A 27,899-nucleotide genomic window follows, 5' to 3' on the forward strand; every position below is an offset into this window, starting at 1 on the left:
GTTCTTCAGTGGTCAGGACCCCATGGACCCTCACAGAGCAGGTACTATTTGGGTGGTGGATCATTCTCAGCACTGCAGTAACACTGATGTGGTGGTGGTGTGTTCGTGTGTGTTGTGCTGGTCTGAGTGGATCAGACACAGCAGTGCTGCTGGAGTTCTTAAACACTGTGTCCACTCCCTGTCCACTCTATTAGACGCACCTGTGTTGTTGGTCCACCCTGTAGATGTAAAGCCAGAGACGATAGCTCATCTCTTGATGTACAGTATGAGCTAATCATCCTCTAGTCCTTCATCAGTGGTCACAGGACACTGCCCACAGTATGCTGCCCACAGGACGCTGTTGACTGGATATTTTTGGTTAATGGACTATTCTCAGTCCAGCAGTGACACTGAGGTGTTTAAAAACTCCAGCAGCACTGCTGTGTCTGATCCACTCAGACCAGCGCAACACACACTAACACACCACCACCACATCAGTGTTACTGCAGTACTGAGAATGATCCACCACCCAAATAGTACCTGCTCTGTGAGGGTCCATGGGGGTCCTGACCACTGAAGAACAGGGTAAAAGGGGGCTAACAAAGTATGCAGAGAAACAGATGGACTACAGTCTGTAATTGTAGAACTACAAAGTGCACCTATATAGTAAGTGGAGCTGATAAAATGGACAATGAGCGTAGAAACAAGGAGGTGGTCATAATGTTATGCCTGATCTGTGTATATCCCTCAAAACATTGCATATGGAGTTGTCATCATGTTAACCAGCCCCAGAAAAGAGTAAAAAAAAGTTCCCACAGCAAGGTTGAGTGGCGAATCATTACATGGTCTGTATTTGGTGTAGTTTATTATTGTACAGGAACCATGGGAATTTGGGGTACAAAACCAAATATAGGCAATGTTTCATATACATAGTTACTCAAACTGATGATCCACTCTGTATCTGCTTCAGCTCAAATAAAAAAAAGCCACTGAAATCTCAGCAAAATTAACACTTAATGAAACATAAGTCCGTGGGCTTTGTGCAGGCCCATTCCTTTGTTCTTCTTTCATTTAGGTTAATGGAGCTTGAGAGGTCAGTGTTTGTTCTCACAACATCCTTGGTGAAAACACATTCAAGTTTTCCATTTGCCTCAGACCACCAAGAGTCTTCATGTCACACACTGGAATTCCTGGCAGAAACATGAGCTGCAAAGTGTTATATTTAACTTGATTGAAGAGCTATTTGAAGTGTAAAAGTTCAATTGTCAAGGGAACAGTAAAAAAACAGTTATGCAACCATTTACAACACTCTTAGAGTTCTGTGGTTGGAGGACTGGGTTTGAAAAGCCATCCTTTCTCATAGCCTCTGGTCTTAAATTGTTCTCTTCTGAGCACGCCAAGATTTGTTTGCGCTCACTGAATTGTATTCGCACAGGAGTGAGGCCTGTATTCCCAAATAAGGTGATTTTAAAGTAAAAAAAAACAGAAACATGAATGAATAAAACAGCAAATGGATTAAAATAATAAAGACATATGTATTGGCAATTTAAGAGAAAGCTGTCAGTGGGGTCTTTGAGGAAAAACTTCTGCCTGAAAGTCCAGAAATACATATTTTCAGGACATCTCTCTCTCTCTCTATCCCTGATCATTCTGAATTCAGCCTTGCACTTCAAAAGGAACTGGCTTTAAGGCAGTGGTTGGAGGAGGAGTTTGGCAACACTTCAATTTACATTCTGAGAGTTAACTCTCCCATCTAGGAGAGCTCGCTAGATAAATGTCAGAGCAAATGGAAAAGCACTTACAGTGGTGCACGTAACAGCATTAACTCAAAGCCATTGAAAGAATACAGTCTTGCTTTGTGTAAAACACATTAATACTATTTCCCAAAGCAGTGATACATGTTACTATAAATGACTATAAACAACAGCTTTAGAGTCAAAACATTTAAATCTTTCACTGTTCTGACACAAACAGACTTCCTGTGCCCAAAAACGTCACAGGTGGTATTCAAATAGTTAATAAACCTGAATGTACACTACCAGTCAAAAGTTTAGACACAACTGATTGTACAATTTCATAATATTAAAGACATTTTGAAGTACAGGCTTATGCTTGCATACTTTTTTAAAAGTTCTTACCAAAACAAATAGCGCAGATCGTAATGCTAAGCGTGCATAAAGTTGACATCGGGACTTGAAAAAAAGTTTTTTCTTATGCCTATTGCATAATTCCATGTCTTCCTATACTTTGGTTTCGTTTATTCTAAAATGAGTAAAATAGTAGGCTAAAAACAAGGACAATCCTTCTTAGAGTAGATGTATCTAAACATTTGACTGGCAGCGTATAATACATACCGTTTCATAGCTGTCACTGAACACTGTAAAAAGCAGATTATTTCTCAAGTTCTTCAATTTTAACTCCACAAATCTACAACCACAGTTCTTCTCTTGATCATGGAGTAGCAATGGCATCCACTTCCTCATACAGTAGCATTCCACTGAAGATAGTAAGAGGTTCAACAGAGTTGGCCAGTTTACCCGTGACCAGGTCAATGCAGACAGTGTCTCCCTCTTGTAGTGGGAGTATGATGTTGAAGATGACCAGGGAGCCTGGGGTTTGCCTGGCCTCAGCTATGGGCTTCTCCAGGCCCTCCGGCTGGTAACCAGCAGAGTCTCCACGGGCAATACCGTAGTTAGACTTAGACAGGACTGCCTCAATCTTCACGTTCTTATGACCAGTCAGAACTGCGCTGAAGAAGTAACGACCGCTCACTGGTGCCGTGAATGTGCCTTTTGAAACATCACAGCAAAACACTTGTTTTAGACTCCATATATGTAAGTCATTGACATCAGTTAATTAGCATATCATGAAAATGGCAACACTTTACTGAAGTGCAGTATTTACAAGGCTATACAACACCTACATATGCCTTTCATGACCACTAACTTAAACCTATACGAACATTTATAAATGCTAATTGCATAAAGCTACAGTTGCTCTTTACATTTACATTTACGGCTTTTAGCAGATGCTCTTATCCAGAGCGACTTACAAAAGTGTTTTGTTGACCACTTAGAGAATATATCCTAGGTAGTACAAAAAGGTCCAAAGTACCCTTAGGCTAAGACACTGCCAGAAAAAAGCCAGTGTCAATGCTGAAACCTAGAACTAAAGATAACTTAATAAACTAAATAACTAAAAAATCAATTTCAATAAGACTAGCACAGCCTGAGCCAAAGTAAATTAAGACTCAGAACCTACCATACCAGCAGAGGACTAATAAGTCAGAAAACACAAGCACACTGTTATAATAGTAGCTAAGGTGAAATGACATAAAAACTGACAAAAGCAGCCTTTATGGTAACTGACGGATGTTGGAATAAGCCTATATTAAGGCTAATGTAAGTGTCATGTAGCTGTACGTATGCTGGCCTTCAGTAAAGTGTTATCCAAAAATCAATCAATCTACAACCCATTTCCCAAAAAGTTGGGACGCTGTGCTAAATGTAAATAAAAACAAACTGCAATGATGTGCAAATAATTTAAAACCTAAATTTCACGGACAATAGTACAAAGACAACAAATCAAATGTTGAAACTGAGAACTGTTATTGTTTTTTTGAAAAATATTTGCCCATTTTGAATTTGATGCCAACAACGCGTTCCTAAAAAGTTGGGACGGGGGCAACAAAAGGCTGATAAAGTTGTATAATGCTAATAAAAACACCTGGTGGTTAATTGGCAACAGGTCAGTAACATGATTGGGTATAAAAAAGCATCTCAGAGAGGTGGAGTCTTTCAGAAGTAAAGATGTGGAGGAGTTCGCCAATTTTGTGAAAGACTGAGAGGGCAAATACTGCAACAATTCAAGAATAACGTTTCTCAACGTAAAATAGCAAAGAACTTTTGCTTTTCATCATCTACAGTATATAATAAAATTAAAAGATTCAGAGAATCTGGAGAAATCTCTAAATGCAAGGGACAAGGCCAAAAAACAGTATATGCTGACTGTGATCTTTGGGCCCTCAGGCAGCACTGCATTAAAAACAGACATGATTCTGTAGTGGAAATCACTGCATGAGCTTAGAAACACTTCTGAAAACCGCTGTCTGTGAAAGAGTTCGTTGCTGCATCCACAAATGCAAGTTAAAACTCTAAAACGCAAAGAAGAAACCATATATAAACAGGATCCAGAAAGGCTGCCACTTTCTCTGGGCCTGAGCACATTTAAAATGGACTGAGGGAAAATGGAAAAGTGTCCTGTGGTCTGACGGATCAACATTTGAAAGTCTTTTTGCAAATCATGGACGCTGTGTCCTCCGGGCTAAAGACCACTCAGCTTGTTATCAGCGTACAGTAAAGCCAGTATTCATGATGGTATAGGGGTGCATTAGTGCACATGGTATGGGTGACATCATATCTGTGAGTGCACCATTAGATACATGTTTTGGCAACATATGCTGCCATGCAGACGGCATCTTTTTCAGGAAAGGCCTTGATTATTTCAGCAAGACAGTGTCAAACCACATTCTGCACGTATTACAACAGCATTGCTCCATACATATTAAAAGAGTCCAGGTGCTAAACTGGCCTGCCTGCAGTCCAGATCTGTCACCGACTGAAAACATTTGCCGCATTATGAAATGAAAAATACGACAAATGAGACCCCCCAACCGGTGGAGCAGCTGAAATCCTATATCAAACAAGAACGAGAAAGCATTTCACTTTCAAAACTACAGCAGTGTCTCCTTAGTTCCCAAATGCTTACAGAGTGTTGTTAAAAGAAGAGGTGATGAAACACAGTGGTAAACAGGCCCATATTTTTCAAAAAAACAATACAATTTTTCAGTTTCAACATTTGATTTGTTGTCTTTGTAGTATTTTCCTTTAAAAATATAGTTTACATGATTTGCACATCAATGCATCCTGCATTTTTATTTACATTCTACACAGCATCCCAACTTTCTTGGAAACAAACTATAAATTACTGAGGAAATTCTGTATAAACAATAATTCTGACTGTTTAGACTATTATTATGACTAAAGTCAATAACAGATGTTAAGATACCTGTATATGGATTGTACGAATGTCCTTCATTAACAAAAACCTTGTTAAAGATAATGGTGCCTGGATCGTTCTGTGGTCGTGTTAGGGCTGCGGAAAACGACAGCCTCGGTACTTTTGCATCATCTCCTGGAGGTCCTGTTACATGACAAGACAAGCTCATTGTAAAGATGGCTATGGCAAAGAAATGAAATGTTTGCTCTTGAAGTAAATGAGGAAAAAATACTTACCCTCCTCACCTCTGAGGCCTGCAGAGCAAAAGGGGGACATAAGTAATGTCATCACTGCTCAGCATACAATACATCATTGTATTTAATAATAAAAAAAGTATTTACTTTCTTCAGTAGAAAATTTCTGTACCTGGTGGTCCCACTGGACCCTGAATTCCTGGTTTTCCTGGTGGACCTTCTTCGCCAGGGGGGCCCCTTGGCCCTGCTATGCCTGGTAAGCCCCGCTCTCCTTGTGGTCCTTGTGGCCCTGGAATTAAAAAAAAATTAAAAGAAGGTAAAAAAAAGTTAATTAAAAATAGTAACAAAGTCGGAGTAGCTTAGTGCATGATGTAAAGCAGGGGTGTCCAATCTTATCCACAAAGCACCAGTGTGGCTGCAGGTTTTCATTCCAGCAAAGCTGGAGATCACCTGATCAACAGTTTGAAGACTGAAACCAGCTGATTAAACAGGGGAATCAGGTGTGCTTCAGCTTGTTTTGAGGGAAAACCTGTAGCCACACCGGCCCTTTGTGGATAAGATTGGACACCCCTGATGTATAACAATGTGTGTTATACTCCAGAATTGTCCACAGGGTGAAAGATGGTCAGCGGATTTTAGATAATAAGTGGGATAAATGTAGAATGTAAAACTTGTTTTGAACAGGCAGTAGGCTAGGCTAAATTATTTGCCATTCATTTTTACAAAACAACCATTTACAGGACCATGTTATCCTTATTTTGCGAACAGTGTGCTTGTGTCTAGTCCCTATTTGTTTCCTACCTGCATCCTTGTGCATGTTGCTCTTACACAGAGTGACTGCAGTTTAACTACAGTAAAACGTGATTGAATAATGGTATAGCCATTGGCAGGGTGGGGAACTGAACCCAGTTTGCTATGTACAGGGCAGCAGTATTACCCACTGCGCTACAACATATTTGTTTATTTAATTATTAAGCAATAGAACACGAGAGGGAGTGTGTTATTGCGAAATAACATCACGGAGCAGCTTGTTGCTACGTCAGAGTAACGAACTCTGCTCACTGCAAAGCCAGCAGTTCGTTCTCCAGCTCCTTAAACTAAATTCCAAAACTATCATTAACACTGAGCAGCTTTTCAGTCAGCAGCTGTGACAGAAGAACATTTAAACAACCTGGAATTAGCCAGAAATTAACCCAATACCATTCGCCAAACATGTAGTCTCGTCTTCAGAGTCGGACTGAGCCATAAAACTGCCACAATATCAAGTTTAGCTCAGTTTTGTCAATTTTTGCCAGATCAATATTAAAGTTGTTTTGATCCAGCCAGTCTGTAAAGCATCTTACAGCCCATTTAGTTTGGCGAATGGTATTGGGTTCATTTCTGGCTGATTCCAGGTTGTTTAGCTGTTCTTCTGTCACAGCTGCCGATTGAAAAGCTGCTCAGTGGTAATGACAATTTCGGAATTTAGTGTTGTCTCATCTTCAGAGTCTGACCAAATCAGCTGTCGGTCAAATGTGATCTTAAAAGTGTCAATTTTCTGTTTGTGTGCAACTTAAGAAGTAAAAACATTCAAATGGCTTAAGCGTCTCCTACAGCTGTCAAAGTCATTGCTTAGCAACGGTGTCTCAGCGGAGTGATACAGCGGAGTGTTTGTGAAAAAAACGTGCTGTTATGGTGAAATAACAGCACAGTTAGAACACTTCTCAACCAATCAGCTTGCGTGGCCGGAACTGTTGTATAATGAGTAATATTCTGTCCATTCAAATTGTGTAAAATGTGATGATAATTATTACTGACAGTCTTTGGAAGAATCATATTTGAATGTTTGAGTGTGATGTCTAATTCTTGATTCATATCAAATTGTCTAGCATGCACACTTTTAGGATGGAGAGACAAGTAAGTCAGATTCTCTGTAGACCTTGCAAAAATGTTGTATGGTTGGAATTATACAACTGCAAATTTGGAAAACATTGTGTGGTACTATTTTATCCTTCTCCAATTTATGTATATATACACACTGCCAAAGTAATTCACTGCAATGAACATAATGTAAACTTTGGGTTTTAGAACTCAGTTCTAGAACTTGGATGTTGGATCATGGACATAAACAAATCCAATGTAAGTTATCATCACTTATGTGTTATCATTTATTTGTCTAATGACCAAGCTACTATTCTACTTTCTGTATTCTTGGACACTCACCAGTAAAGTCTTGCTCAGTGAAGGTCTGGAACTCTTTTTGGAAGTGCAGTAGTGAGGAGTTAAGGTTATCCATCATCTCATGGATGTTCTCCAAATGAATGTCCTGAATGTTGTCTATGGCCTCTCCCTGAGTAATGATGGTAGCATTGAGCCCATTGACACAGGTCCAGAGTCCTGACACATGTCTACTCAGTCCGTCCTTGATGTGCTGCAGGCTCTCTGAAAGCGAGTCCAGCCTGCCACAGACGTCCTCCATTTTCAAAAGCCTCTTTTCGAGCCCCTCGCCAGCACGTTTGCACTCACCCATCTCAACCAATATTTTGCTGTTGAAGTTGTGGATCTCATGCCTAACATTGCTGAAGCGTCCTAGACTGTCCTCTACGTGCTCATTCAGATCCCGCTGGATCTTGTCAATCTCAGAGAAGATCCTGTCCTTAGAAGTGCCCAGGTCAGTTATGGTACTGCCATGTCTCTGAACAGTACGACCTAGCCCCTTCAGGGTATCATTGATGGAGTTGAAGGTCAGTTTGACTCCTGAGAGCTCACCTTGAATGGACTTAAGTTCTTTGCCCAGTGTGCTAGTTATGACATGCTGTCCATTTGTGTGTTTCTTGTGCTCCTCCATGCTGATCTTGCACTGCCCCTGGCATTTCTCCACGTCCTCCTTGAGTTTGCCCACTTCCTCCTGTAGATTTGAGCAAACCTGTGAGCATGTGCTCTCATCAGAATCGACTCTCTTCCTCAAGTTGGTGATTTCACCTTGCCATTTCTCCAGGGCATCTCTTGTTGAGTTACTAAACTTTTGGAGGTCATTCTCTAGGGAACTGAAAACAGAACTGCAGACATCACAATTACTCCCTAGCGTTTCTACCTCAGTGATAATCTTTTCGAAATTCTCACCATTCTCGCCCATCAAATCCTTTACTTTCTGAACATCCTGACTGAGGTCTAAAATGCGGTCCATCAGGGAGTCGCCAGACACTGAGAGATCCTTTAGCTTGGTGTCAAACTTCTGGATGTTTTCCTGATTGGCAATTACTTGCCACTCCAGAGTTTTCACAGTGTCCTCAGTTTTGCTTGCTTTTTCTTGTGCAGCGCATGTCTCTGCACACAAAGCAACTGCAGATTTGAGCTTGCTGTTAAAGACAGACGTCTTGTTCTCCAGTTCAGTTATACGACCCTTGTGGTCATCAACAGAATCCCTCAGATCCCTGACGTCCAGCTCAATGTTAGAAATTCTGTAACTATGCTCAACGTTTTTGCCCTGGACAGAGTTGCGTATCTGGTTGATCTCTCTTTGCAATAGTTCCTTCATGCTGCTCTCAGTGTATGAGCATTTCTGCTCAGCTTTCCTCACTGTTCCATTCAGCCGTCGCTCTAGTTCTTTGAGGCGGGTGTTCAGTCTCTCCTCCGATATCTTTCCTCGGCCTCCATTTCCACCAGACCCTTTCAACTCCTTTTCAAGCCAGCTTTGTAAGACGTCATATGATTCTGCAGTAGAACTGACCTTTCTTTCTACGGCACTGACTCTCCTCTCAAGGTCCGCTATGGAGCTACAACAGCCCTGTAAGTGGGACAGCTCCCTTTGCAGGAACTCAACTGTGTGCTTGTGCTGCTGCTCTATGTGCTTCTCCATTGCCTTGATCTGGTCCTCGTTCTCCTGCTGCAGCCGCCGAATGTCCTCCACTCCAGTCTGGCAGGAGGAGCAGGACAGTGTGACACGATATTCTAGCTCCCGTAGAATCTCTTCCTTCAGTGTGTTGTAGCGATCTCCCCTGTCTAGCTCGTTGCCTGCACCGCTGCCACTAACTAGATGGTTGTTGATGCTGATGAGGGTCCTGTCATGTACTTGAGTCATGTTGTCCAGGAGATCCAACTTGCTCTGGATGCTGTTGATGGTTTCCCGCATCTCTGGCTGGGCTGCGTCAGCAGGACTGTGACCACCACTACTGCCCCCATGATGAGACTCCTCGTGTATTTTCTGATTCATTCCTTGCATTGTGGACTGCATGTCATGGAGTTCCTTGGTCAGGCTGTGGATCTTCTCCTCAAGTTGTCTGATCTTATCACTGTCCCCTCTTCCTGAAGAGGAAAGAAATACTCATAAATACTACTAGTTGCTAGTAGCTTTATTAATGTGAAGTAAAATGACACTTTCCATAGTAAGTCCTATACCTTCTCCACCCCTCTCTTCATTCCTGGTACTGGATCCAGTCTGTGATGTCGAAGGTCTGGAAGTGATGACATGGGAATCTGAGCCGCCACTGGGGCCAACACTGCAGTCTTCACCTGAGTAGCCATGACAACACTTCCACTCCATCTGTGTCACCATTTTGTAGGCAACCTTGTACCTGGGTCTTCTGTATGTCCGATACCTGTCAGGTAAGGCAAGATATATTTTTCAGTGGGCACAAAATATCTACTGAAATGTGCTGAAATAATGTTATCCGTTTAGATCTGGGCGATTTGGTTAAAGTGTAATATCACAATAAAACAGATAAGCCAGAACAAAGTGGTGCAACGTTTTAAAAATTACTATCAGATACTATGAATACAATCACTTGCATTCAACATTTCACACCCTACGGAGCCCCTAAGAGGCTGTGGTTAAAAAATAAAAAAGTTAATGACATTGCATTCCCTCGCAAATGTTTTGCATTCCCTCGCAAAAAAATTGCATTCCCTCGCAAAATATATGCTTGTCTGACAGCAAGCAAACGTAGGACCAGAGGTGCCCAATGACATTGCCTAATAATCATGTTTGATTTTGAGAAACATTTTACACGTCTTTATATTTCAACCCAAGATCAACGTAAATTCAATGAGCTGCTTCATCTCTGAGCTTAAGCAAAGCACAGCTTTTGCAAGCGATTGCAAACCATTTGCGACGTAATGCAAAACATTTGCGAGGGAATGCAAAACATTTGCGAGGGAACGCAATGTCATTATTATTTTTTTTTAACCACAGCCCCTTAGGGGCTCCATAACACCCTGAGTTCTAATGGAGAACTTTTATTTATCTGTGCCAAACCAGTCTATATAATCAGAGCTCTGTTGAATCATGACCCCTTGTGTGCATGTGTGCTCTGTTCATGCAAACTTAAAATATTAACATTAATGTATGAACATAAGGCCTATTTTGCACCCCTACAAAAATCCTGTTTGTATTGAGAAATGCATTGCCTTGAGACCACCATATTGTATTGAACAGAATTTTGAATTTTGTGTATCGTTACCCCCCCTGCTGTGTAGTATTAGGTTTTCAATGCATGTTAACTTTGTTAATTCTAGGAAATGCTGTATATGTTGTGTAAGCAAGGTATCAGAACGAATATGCTCAAAATAGGCCCAAGTGATTTATTAAGAAAGCCCAGCTTAGCAGACAGAAAAATATTTGTCCTGTTCTGTTAACGTATTCCTGTTCACACATGACTCAAAAGGACAGAACTGGATAACAAAAAATAGCATTAAATAATAAAAAAAAATGATGAGTAAAATAAAATTTATTTGCTTTTACAGAGTCCTCATTTTACTCTTACTGAAACACCTGAGACTGTAATCCAAAAGGTTCTTTTACATATAAATGCACCAAGCTGAAGTTTAGTTTCTATTATTATTAGAATATTTTTCTACATCTTTACAGTTCGTGATGTGGTTTCTGAACCAACATTATGGCTTTCTTTGGAACCATTACTTGGTGAATAATCGTGAAACAAAGGCATTGTTATGAAATGTATCTCCTTTGAATTCCAAGTACAATAAGTCATTCTATATATGGCCATTTTAAAAAAGGACATCCTATCTGTGCTTGTTGATCTAGGAACAAAATTGTACCCAAGTCATTACCAAATTTTGGATCATTGTGGTCAAATCATTATGGCCATTTTAGGTCAATGTATTATTTTTCTCGGTAAAAACAGAAAGCAGGGTTTCTTGGTAGTCACAGGGTAGTTTTATCAGGAGTCTATTAGTGGTGTCTGCACTCATTCCTTGTCATGACAACAGAAGGATGTTGACCAGGCCTTCCCAGCTAGACAGAGTCATGACAGTCACTGGGGATAAAAGACAAGCCACATACTATTTCCTGTTCCACCAAAAAAAGGAACACTCACACAACCACCCGGGAACACTGGCCCCAAGCACAGTGCTGGTACTCTGGTTTCACGTATGTCTCCACTCCATCCTCCATAACACAGCTAACAGTTTTTGTCACTACATAGGCACACCAATTCCTGTAGAAACACATACACATACATACAGTGTAAATGTATGGAGAAAAACATGGGTAATTAGCATTTGCACAGAAATGTATGCAATCATAGACACCGATCAGGCATAACATTATCCTTGTTTCATTGTGGTGGATCATTCTCAGCACTGCAGTAACACTGATGTGATGGTGGTGTGTTAGTGTGTGTTGTGCTGGTACGAGTAGATTAGACACAGCAGTGCTGCTGGAGTTTTTAAACACTGTGTCCACTCACTTTCCCCTCTATTAGACACTCCTACCTTGTCCGTCCACCTTGTAGATGTAAAGTCAGAGACGATAGCTCATCTGCTGTGCACAGTTTGTGTTGGTCATCCTCTAGTCCTTCATAAGTGGTCACAGGACGCTGCCCACAGGACGCTGTTGGCTGGATATTTTTGGTTGGTGGACTATTCTCAGTCCAGCAGTCACGCTGAGGTGTTTAAAAACTCCAGCAGCACTGCTGTGTCTGATCCACTCACACCAGCGCAACACACACTAACACACCACCACCACCACATCAGTGTTACTGCAGTGCTGAGAATGATCCACCACCCAAATAATACCTCCTCTGTGAGGGTCCATGGGGGTCCTGACCACTGAAGAACAGGGTAAAAGGGGGCTAACAAAGTATGCAGAGAAACAGATGGACTACAGTCTGTAACTGTAGAACTACAAAGTGCACCTATATAGTAAGTGGAGCTGATAAAATGGACAATGAGTGTAGAAACAAAGAGGTGGTCATAATGTTATGCCTGATTAACTGACTTGGAGTTTTGTCACTACCTAAACAAACATAACCCTGAAGAATTGTTACCAGATGTTTTGGTAGTCACAATTTACTAGACAGTACATGACTAGCAAACACAGCTTTGAACAGTTTTACACACATAAAATCATAATATTTTTCATTAAAACGCAAAAAAAGAAAATACGTGTTTTGATGACAATTCTTAATGTTACACACTGATTTTCAGACTTTGGAACACATTTATTTCAGAACAGTGAGATCTAACTGCTCACGATGTGGCCCTGAGGGATAGGGATGCAGTCTCACTTCCTGCTCTAAAATGCAGGGTGTGGCTAAACTAAGGCTCTGTGTTTCGGGAGTGACATGAAAACATGGGACAGCATTTTTAAATTGTTTTTAACGCACATTTTACACACTATTCTGCACTAAATTCCATGAAACAGGACTAATCATGCAGTGGAAAGTGTTGTTTAAAGAGAGACGATATCCACAATATACTCAGAGAAGGATATTGTGACATAAGTCATTACAACAATGATAATTATGGTTACATTGCCCAGCCCTAGGTATTCATCATCCACCTCCTAAACTGTGGTTAGACTATGACCTTTACATCCTTTTGTGTAATCCCGGTGGAGACACACAGGATCCGTCAGCATCTTTTACATCACAAACCACCTCTTCCTGAACTCCCATAACTACGGCTAAATTATTTTCATCCTGTCTAACAGTGAAGTCTCTGGTGACAACGCAGAGCCTGGCCAAGGCGTCAAGGCCAGGCTCCCTTAACTTGTGCTTTCCTGACACTTTTTTCGCAGTTATCTCAAACTGTTTACGATCACAGATATCCACCCATCCTGTTCCAGGGATATCCCCATCCTGCTGTGAGCACTCCGCTCAGACTGTCTGCTATTTTTTTAAACCACAGCTTATCCTACATCAAACACTGTGAAGGATGAATGATCAAACATCCAGTGATCAAGCATCCAATGATGAATGAGGGGATTTCATTCAAACTATTTCATTCTACACTCTTAAAAAAAGATGGTTCTTCAAGGGTTCTTTAGTAAAGCCAACATGTATAGAATTAGATACAACCATGAACACTCAAAGAACCATTCATATGTTTAAATGGTACTTTGTAAGTTGAAATGGTTCCTTAGGTTGATGGAGAATGTGTTGCTTATGGTTCTACATAGAACCTTTTTAAAATAAAATAGTGGGTTCTAAAATAGTGCCATAGTTCTGCTATTGTTGCGATGTGAAGGTTTTAACAGTAGAAGAACCCTTTTTGATTTGATGTTGATCCACATAAAACACATTATCCATCAAACTGAAGAACTATTTCACCATGCAAAGAACCATTTAAGCATGCAAAAATTCTATATAGGAATATTGGGCCTCATTCACCACCCGTTCCTAGCAGAAATTTCTTCTTAAAAGCAACTTATCGTTGTTGTCGGAAGAAAACCTTGTATCTCCAAAATGGTAGCTTTACAGGAGAAGGAAAAAACCTACTTTACTTTTAATGTAAGTCAATGGAACCAGACTTTTTTCCAAGTCATTTTTGGCCATTTCCTTTGGTCCATTCATCATGAAATTTACACACAATTTAAAGGGTAACAGACATTTTCAAATTATGTCAAAAACTGAAAAGTGACAGAAATAGAGATACAAGGTTTTCTTCTGACAACAGTGTTATGCAGTTTTTATTTATTTATTTATAAGATTCTGACATCAGTGTTTTCTTATTTGGATTTGTTCTTAGGTAAGACACACACTCAAGAGCACAAAGATGTGAACAATTCTGGGGATTAAGAACACGTCATGAATCGGACGTAGACTTTTTCTTTGGACCTTTCTCAAGAACACATTTAAGAAAAAACTTAAGAAGATATTGGTGAATAAGGCCCATTGTCTTTATGAAGAACCCTTGAAGAACCATATTTTTAAGAGCGAACCACTTTGTTTTCAACATATGTGGCATTATTAAGGTTGGGAGATACAACAAAAATATAACTTCAGTCTACTTCAAGGTATTTTCACAATACACAGTTTGCATCACAGGGTTTCATAAGTTGTAACAGACAAAACACACCAGCATTTAAAAGTACTATCAAAAAAAATGTTTTTTTTTTGTCATTTCACATATTACACTGGACAAAACCCAATTAAACAAGTCTAGTTATCTTCTCGTAATGAAACATGCAGTTGGTCAGTGTTCTTTAAGCACTGATGATTTTCACAATACACTCAGAAAAGCATATTGTGACGTAATGTGGCGTAACGGACCACAATAACGAGAAATATAATCACCCCTAGGCATCATATGATAAAGCATCATGATAAGAACTCAGCTTGGTGTGGGTGAGGTTTCAAACAGTCAACATAGCTGTGTGCAATATACAATTTCTTCTTGACAAAAATGCTGGAGGTTATATGCAGCTATTTCTACTGGATGGGAAATAAGCAATTCATTGGTAGGGATCAAAGCCAAATTCCAAAGCTTGTGGTCCATCACAATATCCCTGCAAGGCTGGTTAATCACCCGTTATCACGAACACTGTCGGAACAGGAATGCTTCAGTGCTGCATCCCCAAGAACTGTCTTGCTCACACAATCTAATAGAACGCAGACCCTGAGCACAACATAAACAAGCTTCAGCTTTCGCCACATATCTCTGTTTTTCAAACTCGGTTCCAACTTTTAATTCCTCTCAGTTCAAGGGTGCATCTGTGTCATAGTAAGTGCAGGTGAGAGCATGCGATGTTGGAGGGGGGTGTTTACTTGGACTTTGTATACACTGTACATACAGCATATACATATATACAGTGTATTGTGAGACACTGTAAACTGTGAAGGTGCATATGTGGCAAGCAACTGCCCCAATTATAAACTGTTATGAGGGCTACATGAAGTTATGCATTCAAAGTGCCATCATCCAGCAAAGCCCTGAGATAGAGGGGGAGGGTGAAGTGTTTGGGCTACATGGCCTTCCAAACGGAGGTTTTTCAGAGACACTCCAAACAGAGTGTTATGAGAAAAAAAGAAAAACTGGCAAGATGGCTGAGCGAAAGACCAAAGAAACCCACAAATGTAAGAATTTTTTTCGTTAAAAAATTACGATAATCATTGTATTATCTTAGTTTAATGTTGTTTCAGTGTATTATGGTCGTTTTCTTCATAACGAGCGTAAAAAATCGCACTGTAATAAAACTCTAATAGCATGCTAATGTCTTGGTAGCTAGCTAGCTAACTTTCCCATTCCACCTTAAATAGTCTAGCAGTTCTGACGCCTGAAGCACCAGAACGTAACTGCTGCACCATTTAAGGTGGAACGGGAAAATTTGAACAAGAAGCTGGTGAATATCTGACTTCAGCTTCATATCACCAAAGAATTAGCGGTGGGTGATAAATAATAATTGTCTTATTCCCCCTCTTTGAAAGCATATGATGCCCTAAATGTAACTAAAGCCCAGCAGTGAGGAGCTGAACTTTTCTCTTCTCTGCTATCACTGAAGACGGGCCGGGTCGCCTACAGAGCAGCGCTAGTAGCTGTTAATGAAGCAGTGTTTTTTGTTTTTTTTTTTAATTTGAAGGTTGTCCCATTTCGTAAGGCAAGATTTCAACAACTACCCCTTGTAACTCAGTTCCAAGGGGTTAGGGTGACACTCGAAAACAAGGGGTAGGGGTAAAAAGAAGAAATGGGATTGGGCCTTTATGTGCAGAATAAAGCCTGACAGGATAGTGTCATTTATGGTGTAGTGATGATAGTGGCTTTTACAGCAGGGATAAATAAAAGGCGCTGTTGTGCTGTTGCTTTACAGCAAGAAGGTCCTGGGTTTCAGTCCCTGTCCGAGTGACCAGGGCCCTTTCTGTGTGGGTTTCCTCTGGGTACCCTGATTTTCTCCCAAAGACATGCAGTCAGTTGAATTAGAGATGCTAAATTGCCCCAAGGTTTGAATATGTGTGTGTGTGATTGTATGTGTTTGCACTGTAATAGACTGGCGACCTGTCCAGGGTGTTTCCTGCCTTCTGCCCAATGGCTGCTGGGATTTTTTGTGTGTGCGCTTTTGAACAGCATCTCAAATGTTTCCATTCTGTGCTATTCTTATGCTGTACGGTGCTGATATGGCAAGATGTTGGCTTTCACCTGTTTAATACTAGAACTCTAAAATGTTACAGAGAACATATTGAACATATAATCTTTTTGGCCAAACAAATGGCCAAATGCTCTCATGGCTGCACTGAAGAGTGACTACCTGAATCAGTTCCCTGTTTAGGTCCTGTTTTCTCATGAGCATGGGCCTCATGGACCTCGATTTCAGGTAGTGGAAGTGGTGAAGAATGAAGACAGAGACTAAAGCCGGGGGAAATGCAGGAAATTTAAACCCAACCCGAGCCCCACATATTTTTCATGCTCTAAAGTGAACCACATCATTGATGACTACAGAATGTACTGAATTCTGAAAGAAGTCCTGGGTGTGGAGTTGAAAGAGCCAGCTGTCGCTAACACTACAGTAACTACAGCATTACAAATGAAAAGAAATGATGGTGCCAGAACAGTAAGCGGTTGTTCCAGTGCTATTTTCTGCGAGTGTTTTGAAGTGGGTTAAAAGCTATCTCTTGCCTTTGCTCAGATCCAGTAACATCCACAATTCTCAGAAAACAGGAAACATTATTCTAGTCATCTCCGTCCGTCTATGACACATTAATCATAAAGAAACCAAAAGTGTTTATCCTGTACAATGGTCCCTTTCTTTCCCTCACTTCCACACAGGACAAATCTGTTTTTTTCAAGGCACTCTTGAGAAAGTATATGAGTGTTTTACATTGTGGTTGTACCAGGCAGTAGTTTGCCAAGGCATTAGCACTGCATTGCTTGTTCAGCTGGACTAGTAGCACATAAATCACTATTCTGTAGCATACCTGGGTTTGTATGTTGGCTAATTATTTTTTACTACTTTCTGTGACAGGCAGCACCAGCCAGCATAATTTCATGTACAAATAAAACACACTGATTATCATATAAACAGCAAGCTTCTGACCATTCTCCCCCATATCCTGGCAAATCATGCTTTGAGAGACTGGGCATAAATAGTTTCCCTCCATTTGGGAAAGTCTGGTAAGCCCAATTTGGCAAGGAATGTGGTACAGAGCAAGAGATAAATTTGAATGAAGAAGCTATGAAAAGAAACATATCGCGCTCACACGCTCCTGCTCAGAACAGAAGAAGCATAAACATGGGCTAATTCATCCACACTAGCAAACGTCTACCAAACAGAGCTGCAACCTGTGATCTGCACTGACCACAAAGTACTTCTTGATTAACCACAAAGAGCATCCTTAAAAGCACTTTTTTGTTTGGAGGCAAGCTCAGGCCCAGAGGTCAACAAAGGCTTACAGGTCAGACTTGAAGGCCTCCTTTGAAGCTCTCTTGTCTGGCTTTGCTTCTTCAATCCTACTGAGAGAGAGACTGACAGCCTCTTTGAAAACCTAAATCAGGCCAATGCCCTGCCTTTTAGGCCCATTGATGCAAAGAACTCAAAGCTGCTGAAATGACCATTTAAATGAAGGACCACTGCTGATCGTCACAAAGCAGCTCAGTGTAGGGTGCAGTGGTTCTGGGTCAGGTTTGCTTTTTACTGCATAATGATACAGGTCTGTAAAAGGACTGAGAATGCTGATCTTAGATCAGGGCTGTTCATGAGTGCTTGAGTACTCGGCTAACAACTTAAGGTGCCAGTTTTCAAATACTAAAATCACTATTCGGGTATAGAGTTTGATTTTGTAGAAAAAGACAGAGAAAACGGACAAACAATTCAAACCTGACCCAGAACCACTGCACCCTACACTGAGCTGTTTTGTGACAATGAGCAGTGGTCCTTCATTGAAATGGTCATTTCAGCAGCTTTGAGTTCTTTGCATCAAAATCTCTTCAGCTAAGTCATTCTCTCTTTATCCGGGGTCGACCAGAGGAGGATGGGTTCCCCCCTTGAGCCTGGGTCCCTCTCGAGGTTTCTTCCTCTTACTCCAAGGGAGTTTTTCCTTGCCACTGTCGCCTCTGGCTTGCTCATGGGGGGCTTGGACCTGGATCCTTACGTCTATACATGGACTCCTTTTTCTCTTATTTCCTTTTTTATTCTTTTGATCCTTCCTAAACTGCTTTTCTGTGAAGCTGCTTTGAGACAACACTAGTTGTAAAAGATGCTATACAAATAAATGTTGTTGTTGTTGTTGTTGTTTTTATATTTTAACAGGGCTATAAAATGTGGTAAGTGTACTTCTATTCACAACTAATTATATTATATTACACTCTACCTCAACACTTTGCCTCAATGTGAGCCCATCTGCCTCAACATGAGCCCATCGCCAAGGGCACGTTGTTAGGATGTAACTCAGAAGCCAAAGAGAGCGAGGCCAGGTATGGTACAGCTTTTTTGATAACTTTAAATCCACAAACGGTGAAAATATATTTCTCTGACAAACTGACATGTTAGCACCTGTAAGAAGACAATGAATCCTCACCACTACCTGCTGCACCAGTTAGCTCTGTTAGCTCATTAGGTCATCTGAAGAGAACCTCAGTTACTCAGCCAAATCAAAGACATTCTAATTTCCTACTGTATTTTTGACCTTTATAACATGTTTTAAAATGTGTTCTGCTACACCAGTGATTTCACCTAAACAGGTAATAAACAGGTAAGCCCACAGCTCTACATTAATGTTGGTCAAAGTCTGTTTTTTTCACGTGTTTTCTTCTCTGTGGGTAACCAATTATCAATTCATTAACACTTATGGATACATGAATCTAAATTAGTAGAAAAGCACATCGCTATCTTGTATCAGATCTGATATCCTGAGCTGCTCAGTGAATCCAGGGCCACATTTTGCCAAACTTGTGGTCAAAATTGCCCTGAAATATGTCTCATTCCAGTTGGTTCTTGCCCTCCCTTCCAATAAGTATGTGGCCTGGTGGTTTTGTGGTATCTGAAAGCGGAGGTAGCGTGGGATAACTCAGGGAACTTTGAGCCAAGTGTGCATTTCTGTATTTTCCATTTATCTGTTAATGATTGGATAAACAATCTTTGAACTTCACAAAAGTTTAATGGTCTTCATGAGTTCGACAGAAGTACGCATTTCCTGTTTCAAGTAGAAATCACTTAACAAATCAAACCTCTGCACTTCTTCACAAATTGTTTGTGGAGCTGATGGGATGTTTAGCTGTGTTGTAGCCTGGGTTGATATCACTTCTACTGACCACAGTCAAACAGGGCCAAACTGGTCCATGACTGGCGTGAATCCAGCTGATAAACTGACCCTCCAAGCGGATACAACTGCCAAACTGGGTTATAGGATTATACAGTGTCTGTTTTATACTTGGCAGGTGCTGCCATTGCCCACAGCAGACTGAAATATGAACACAATAAATCCATCTGAAACCCAAATTCATCTCTGATAACTATAAACAATGGGCGATCTTAGTGGGCAAAGAAAGAATCTGGATCGTTAACGGAGAGGGAGGTTAGAGCTACCGCGGGTCGTGTAATATTTCACACATCTGTAAAAACAAAATGGAGTTCAAACAGAGGATCCAAAGCAGTAGCGCTACGGGCCAGCGCATTCTTTCTCCAGCACTGTAGATGCTCTCCACTAGCCCAAGAGTGAGTGCGGCTAAGGACTCTGGTCTGCAGCTAAGGTCGAGCTCACTGGGTGAAGAAAAGCCAAAAAAGGGCAGGCCTAACCAACAGCAGCTTAGTCTGACTGGGGGGCAAGTTGATGGAAACACTAGGCAACTTTAAGCCCTTTGCTTCCTTGCCACAGTTTCAAATTAGGCCTCATATGGTCACTATGAGTTCTCTGTGAAGAAATAACTATGTGAGATACACCAGAATGTTATATTAAAATGTTAAGTGATTGCTTTCTATTGACCAATATTGGTTCTCCTATATTAAAAGCCTGTCTAAAAGCACGAGCCAGTTAACATTTCTTTATTAGAACGTTTGGGTATATCATGCATAGATATTTGTTGGAGGGGTCATAGTAGTTTTAAAGATAAAATAGCAGCTTGCCAAGTCACTGCTGGCAGCAGCATATGTGCTTTTGTTTATGGCATTTTAGTGATGGTGATGCCCAAAAAGGGCTTAGTGTAACGCATTGAAACCTTCACATCAAGTTCAATGTGCATTTTTAATGCTGAGAGCACAAGAAGAAGCTGCAGAGGAAGAAGAAATGGGTCCATCAAGTAGTAACAGTGATGAAGTTGTCATTTTCTTTTATATCTAGTGCGACTCAAAGCACAAATACTGGTTAACGGCCCATTCTACTAAAAAGGCTGTGTTTCAGCTCTATTAAAGAGCATTAAAGTGAGGTCGGATGTGAAAGACAGCATTATGTTAATGTGTACATTACAACTTTTCAATCAAATAAGCAACAATTTTTTTGTTATAAAATAGATAATTACAAATACTTTGAGTATAATTTGGAACTCCTGTCCATCAAAGTGTAGGTTTTGAGTAGGTTCTATTATGATTTGACAGTCTTTTCTAAGCTATTGTTAAAAATATTGAAAATCTTTTGCTCCAAATGTGGTTTTAAAAGATTTGATCGCTGATGAGCACTGATATCACCACAGGAAGATAAAATCTGTGGCCTTTGGCATTAATTTCCAGGTAGCGCTGTCAAAAATGCTTACAAATATGATACTGTTTTCCTCAAAATGTACCTGGTTGGCCTTTAATATGTTAAGTTAAGGTCTCATATGGTCACTATGAGTTCTCTGTTAAGAAATAACTATGTGAGATACACCAGAATGTTAAATTAAAATGTTAAGTGACTGCTTTCCATTGACCAATATTGGTTGAAGATAAAATCTGTGGGCATTGTTCTCAAGGTAGCGCTGTCACGAATGCTTACAAATATGATACTGTTTTCCTCAAAATGTACCTGGTTGGCCTTAAATATGTTATGTTATTGCAAACTGACCACATAAACCTGCTCAATTGTATTTCAACATTTTGAAAATCTAATATTATGTGTCCCTAAAGATTTAGCAGGCAGTGTAAAAACAATCTATGAACACTGCATTTGATATTCCTTCTGTTGAAAAGCCAGTAACAACTACTACTATTATATTGCTTTTGGAAAAAACACAGTCATAGCTATTACTATTGCATTTGGTATCCCTGTTGCTTTTAAGAGCCAGCCAAAGCTAACAGCCTTTGACCAGCTACTACAGAGGTCACTGTGTTTTCATTAAAGTAACAATACTGTAACTTGAGAATCCTTTTAGAGGGTACCAGCCACCTCAAGTAGCCTAGCAATGGTAATGAATGAAGATAATATGAATTGTCAACCCCCATGTCATGCCCTCTCTCAGGGCAGGAGGAGGTCACCACCTTTAAAACACTCTAAACACAAGCTCCATTGCACATATGCTGCTGACAACAGTGGCGTAGCAGGCTGCTTTCAAAAGAACTGTGACCTTGGTTTCTCCATATTAAACACTTGTTCATGGATAGGAGTCAGTTAACAGTTCAATTTTCTATGTTTTGTATAAACACTGTATAAGACTAATGCAAACTGAGGCTAATCTACAATTATTCTGTTAGTACACACAAATACAGCACTTTAGTCATTTAGTCATGATCATTGAGTGCGTATACATGCACTCAATAATCCAATCATAATCAGATTTCTGCAGTTATCCGATTATTCAAATGGTCATGTAAACACCATACTCCGATCTAGAAAGCTGGATTTTAGCTCAGTAATCAGATTTCTCAGTGCATGTGAACTCTTACTGGATTTCTCAGGCTGCGCATGTGGGAGATCAGACGGTGGAAGTCGCGAGACGCAGCAAAACACCGTTGGAGCAGCGCTGAAACCAAACTAGAAATAAATATTTGAATATTCTTCATCTTCTAGATGATGTATGTTCATATTTTCAGGTAAAGTGACGCGATGTTTCAAATAAAATCTGCGGTATAAAGTTTGAGTTTTACATTGTGTTTACGTCTCGTCTTCTTCTGTGAGTCTATTGGCTGGTTGCAAAGCAGAAATCCAATTATTGCCTGACTCATGTAGACCCAGAGTTTCCCCATTATCTGATTACTCAAGTGCATGTAAATGTGTTGATCGGATTACTGACAAAATCTGATTTTCTGCAGTTATCGGATTATTGAGTGCATGTAAACACACTCATTGACAAGTGAAGGCATTGATAACTATGACTCTCCCTCAACTGCTGAGTTTCTCATAGTGCTTCACAGTGGTACATAGTGGGTGTGTCCATTAGCATAGGAACTGAACTTTTTAGGCACTAGTCTTGGACTCATTTTGGTCTGGAATAAAATGGTGATGTTCAAAAGTGAGAAGTGAGCAGCAGTTCATGTGCTGAACAAGCAAAAAATAATTACATTAACTCGAAAAAGAAATTAGTAACACATCATGAACGGCTAAAGTGGAGCTGAGTACAAATAGATTACTTTAAAAAAAATAGATCACAACAAGGCTACTTAAGTGCACACTTAGAAAAGATGGTTCTTCAAGGGTTTTTAAGTAAAGGCAATGGTTCTATTAGGGCCATGAGTTATATAGCACCAAAAAGGGTTCCTCTGTTACATGCTTGACATTGTAACAATACTAGAACCCATTTTGGTGCTATAAAGGACCATTTTCAAAAAGGTTCTACACAGATCCATATACAACATATTCTCCATCAATCTGAAGAACCACTTCCCCATGCAAAGAACCCTATGAGTTCATTGTAGAAAAACTTGCTGACTCAGATTTCTTTTATATGGTGATGACAGGAACCAGGGGTGGTGATGTCTGCAATCTAACTGTTTACTTTTATTTTTATTTTATTTGCTATCCAAAACAACCAGTGAACCTACGCGTGTCTTCTGCGTGTTTGTATGTAATGTTGATAAGAGTAAAATAGTGGTGAATCTGATAAATATGGTTTTTGAGGTACTGTTTTGGCTGCATACACCTCTCCACCACGAATGGCTTCAAAAAAAAGGACAAAACTTTATCTCAAAGTTACAAAAAAACAATTTCTGAGGCATCTTTATAATCATTTCATATAACAGCTTTCTAGGAAAAAGTGTTTAGGGCATTAAATGCTTCGGACGTCTGGTTCCTATCACCACTCAATAAGTTCCTACAGATAGATGTAGTTCAGACCACTCTGAATTACGCAAGACTATAGAGGCCATGAGCTGTTGCTATAATTTTTTCTGCATTGTTATTGTGAGATAACGAGTTAATTATTTTGTGATCTCAAGATAACAACTTTGTTATCTTGGGATCACTAGATAATTAACTCATAATCTCAAGATAACGATGTTATCTTGAGACAAAATGATATCTAACTCATTATGTCCAGATAACAACCTTGTTATCTTGAGATAACAAGATAATTAACTTGTTATCTCAAGATAGCAATCCAGAAAATTAGAAATCTCTCATGGCCTCTATAGACTTCCGTTATGAATGACTATATTTTAACCATTTAATTGTGCAGAAATGTAAAAAATCGGTGGACTTGTCCTTTAAGTACATATAACCGAGCTAAGGTCCAGCTCTGACTGTGAGGGTGTGCCGGGGGCTGGTTGACCTACCTGTGTCTGCTGGCCACCCTCGCTGCGCTCTCAGACTCTCTCTGCTCCGCATGCTGAGGGTATCTAGACGCTCCAGCTCTCCACATGTGGCCAGAGACCACCAAGACCACAAGCCAGCAGAGCAAGTGCTGCGCCATGGCGCTCAGACACTGGAGAAATCCTCAGTCCAGCGACTCAGGAGGGAAACTACATCGAAGAAAAGAAGGAATCTGCTGAGAAGTTCTCCTGTTCGCTTCTGCTCCAGATCTGCCGATGGAAGAGCGGCAGCCGCAGCTTCGCTCCTCTCAGTGTATAAATCCAGAAAAGCGTCCTGTTTTACTTTTACTTTTCTTGAATGTTATTTAATGTCATTAAATGAGTAAAATAAACTCGTGGCGACTCATTCAGCCCCCTCAAACTCTCAGTCTCCTCTGTCCATCACACGTTGACCGGTGTTCATATATTTCAGCAGCTCCTCGCAAAAAACGCGTCTGATACCGTCAGACGTCTCAGTGACTGATGAAGCGCTTCCATCATTCCCAGCAGAAGCAGCCAGAGTGGAGGAGCCCACCGACACCCGCACAGCTGATGGGGTGGAGGAAAGTGGCGAACTCTGCTGGAGAGCGTCAGACAGATCTCAGACCCTAATGTGAATACTGCCTCTCTCTCTCTCACTCTCACTCTCTCTCTCTCTCTCTCTCTCTCTCTCTCTCTCTCTCTCTCTCTCTCTCTCTCACTGTCTCTCTCTCTCTCTCTCTCTCTCTCTCTCTCTCTCCAAGGCAGCGGAATTACCCTGATGGAAGGATATGAAATCATGAAATCTTCTTATCTGTTCCTGCCAAAAACTTTGTAACTGCCTCTCCTCTTGTATTCTACTGTATATACTGTAATCCTTTTTTGCTTTAACTCAAATAAGGTGTGTTGTACCTAAAGCTGACCTACACTTAAATGGCATTTTGCAATGTAGTCTGTTGCCGTTGGCAGCAGTAAGTAAAACTTACTTCTTTCCTATTGGCTCCTGGTTCCATCTATTTGCATAGTGGGTATTTCTTTCCCCTTGTTTTACTCACCGTCAATGCGTTTTTGGCGTTTTTGATGTTTTTATCTTTTACACTATTAGTCACGTGGTTTGGGTTAAAGTGTTCAACTATCATTGAAAGGCACAGCATGAAGCGCAACACCGTTTCTGTCTCAGTAAATGAGTATGTTTAGGTCTCCAAATCCTTAAATGTTACATAGTGCAGCTTTAATGTACAACCCCATGTCCAAAAAAAGTTGGGACGCTCTGCAGAATGTAAATTAAAAAAAGATGCAATGAAATGCAAATCAAGTAAACCATATTTTTTAAGGAAAATAGTACAAAGACAACATATCAGATGTTGAAACTGAGAAAATTGATTGGTTTTTGAAAAATATATGACCATTTTGAATTTAATGCCAACACAACGTTCCAAAAAAGTTGGGACGGGGGCACGTTTACCACTGTGTTTCATCACCTCTTCTTTTAACAACACTGTGTAAGCGTGTGGGAGACACTGCAGATTTCTTGCAGTTATCGGATTTGGTTATATGGTTTGGGGGGCTGAAAGCAACCCTGCACATAAAAAGAGCAACTTTAGACAGCCATGCTTCTGCATTTCAATAAAAGTTTTTTTATTTTTTTATTTTATTGATGTAGTTATATGATATTAAAGCAGCACTACACAAGACTTTTTTGTTAAATCTGAAAGAAGTGATCGGGAGAAAAACAGTCTATACTATGGTGCGCATGTGCTGCTATGATTCACCCATTAGAACCTGACATAATTTATAAGTAAAAATTTTCAAGAAGTGCAATGCCACACAGGAAGGTCCAGTTTAGGCCTCAGATGCAAAATCAGCATTATACTAATGAAGATATTATGACAATAGTAGATAATTCACTCACATCATCGGGAGACACTTCCTTCACCAAGTTTTGACTGAGTTCTCTTTGAATACTTCCTCGTACTCTCAAATAGCAATCATATTTTTCTGCTTGCAGGGGTTAGGCAGTTACGTTTTTTCACCATTAAGGTCTCCAAATCCCCAAATGTTACATAGTGCAGCTATAATGTACAACCACATTTCCAAAAAAGTTGGGACGCTCTGCTGAATGTAAATAAAAATAGAATGCAATAAAATGAAATCAAGTAAAAAAATCAAGCGTTTGGGAACTGAGGAGACACTGCTGTAGTTTTCAAATATAAATATTTTTTATATATTTGAAATATTTTCCCATTCTTGTTTGATATAGGATTTCAGCTGCTCATCAGTTCGGGGTCTCCTTTGTCATATTTTTCATTTTATAACCCTCCAAATGTTTCAGTGGTGACAGGTCTGGACTGCAGGCAGGCCAGTTTAGCACCCATACTCTTTTCATACGGAGCAATACTGTTGTTATACGTGCAGAATGTGGTTTTACATTGTCTTCCTGAAATAATCAAGGCCTTCCCTGAAAAAGACATCATCTGGATGGCAGCATATGTTGCCAAAACCTGTATATATTGTTTATCATCAATGGTGCCTTCACAGATGAGCACACTGAACACTGAAGTCATCTTTAGCCCAGAGGACACAGTGTCCATGATTTGCAAAAAGAATTTCAAATTTTGATTTTTTGTACCACAGGACAGTTTTCCACTTCCCCTCAGTCCATTTTAAATGAGCTCGGACCCAGAGAAGGTGGCAGCATTTCTGGATCCTATTTATGTACAGGATTATGTTTCTTCTTTGCATTTTAGAGCTTTAACTTGCATTTATAGATGTAGCGACAAACTGTTTTTACAGAGAGTGTTTTTCAGAAGTGTTTCTCAGCCCATTCAGTGATTTCCACTACAGAATCATGTCTGTTTTTAATGCAGTGCTGCCTGAGGGCCCAAAGATCATGGGCAGCAATTGCTCGTTTTCGTCCTTGTCTCTTGCATAGAGAGATTTCTCCAGATTCTCTGAATCTTTTAATGTTATTATGTACTGTAGATGATGAAAAGCAGAAGTTCTTTGCTATTTCACGTTGCCTCTCTGGGATGCTTTTTTATACCCCATCATGTTACTGACTTGTTGCCAATTAACAACCAGGTTTTTTTCAGGTCTTTTGTTGCCCCCGTCCCAACTTTTTTGGAACATGTTATTGGCATCAAATTCAAAATGTCTATATATTTTCAAAAAACAATAAAAATCCTCAGTTTTATTTGATATGTTGTCTTTGTACTATTTCCATTAAATACAGGGGTTAAATGATTTGCACATCATTGCACTTTGTTTTTATTTACATTTTGCCCAGCATCCCAACTTTTTTGGAAATGGGGTTGTAAACTCTTGGCATAGTATTCAATTATTATTCTTAAAACTTTTTATTCAGTGATTTATATAGTAACTACTGTGAAACTAATTGGGTAGTATTGTGCAAGTAGGCAATCGAAGTGTGATCCAGCATATTGTTGCTGTCATATCAAAACCATGTCTCATGTTTTTCATAATTTTGTACATCATTTCATAAAAAATGGACCAATAAAAATGGTCCACAATAACCTGACATAAAATCTCATAACATTAACATACATTTACCCCTTAACATCACAGGCTCATTACATACTAAGGCTTATCAATCAGTAACTACAGGGATTTAAGTACAAACTGGCTGAAGTGCAAACGATGGGCCTGCTGGTGGGCCCTTGCCGTTTAAGGGTTAAAAGTTAACAATATTGTTACCTTCTTCTGTGAAGTTACCATTGAGATACATGGTTAGGGCAGCAGTGATCTTGGCCCCTGTAGTTTAAGGGGTTAAATTACAACAACAAAATCCAAGTTAATTAAAATAATTTTGCCCTGTGCAGGAAACAACT

General features: G+C 40.0%; 1 protein-coding gene across 1 annotated transcript; it reads right to left on the reverse strand.

Annotated features, from left to right (window-relative positions):
• Positions 1-802: 802 nt before the first annotated feature.
• On the reverse strand, positions 803-24,704 carry emilin1a (elastin microfibril interfacer 1a). The gene is made up of 8 exons (XM_036581403.1): positions 24,058-24,704; positions 11,546-11,665; positions 9,609-9,808; positions 7,434-9,515; positions 5,404-5,520; positions 5,274-5,291; positions 5,047-5,181; positions 803-2,768 (listed from the first exon to the last, which is right to left on the reverse strand). Exons 1-8 carry the CDS (start codon positions 24,192-24,194, stop codon positions 2,431-2,433), a joined length of 3,147 nt encoding a protein of 1,048 aa, XP_036437296.1. The 5' UTR covers positions 24,195-24,704; the 3' UTR covers positions 803-2,430.
• Positions 24,705-27,899: the final 3,195 nt, after the last annotated feature.

Source organism: Colossoma macropomum, unplaced genomic scaffold (genome assembly GCF_904425465.1).
Source record: "Colossoma macropomum unplaced genomic scaffold, Colossoma_macropomum, whole genome shotgun sequence".
In the NCBI taxonomy this organism is placed as follows: domain Eukaryota; kingdom Metazoa; phylum Chordata; class Actinopteri; order Characiformes; family Serrasalmidae; genus Colossoma; species Colossoma macropomum.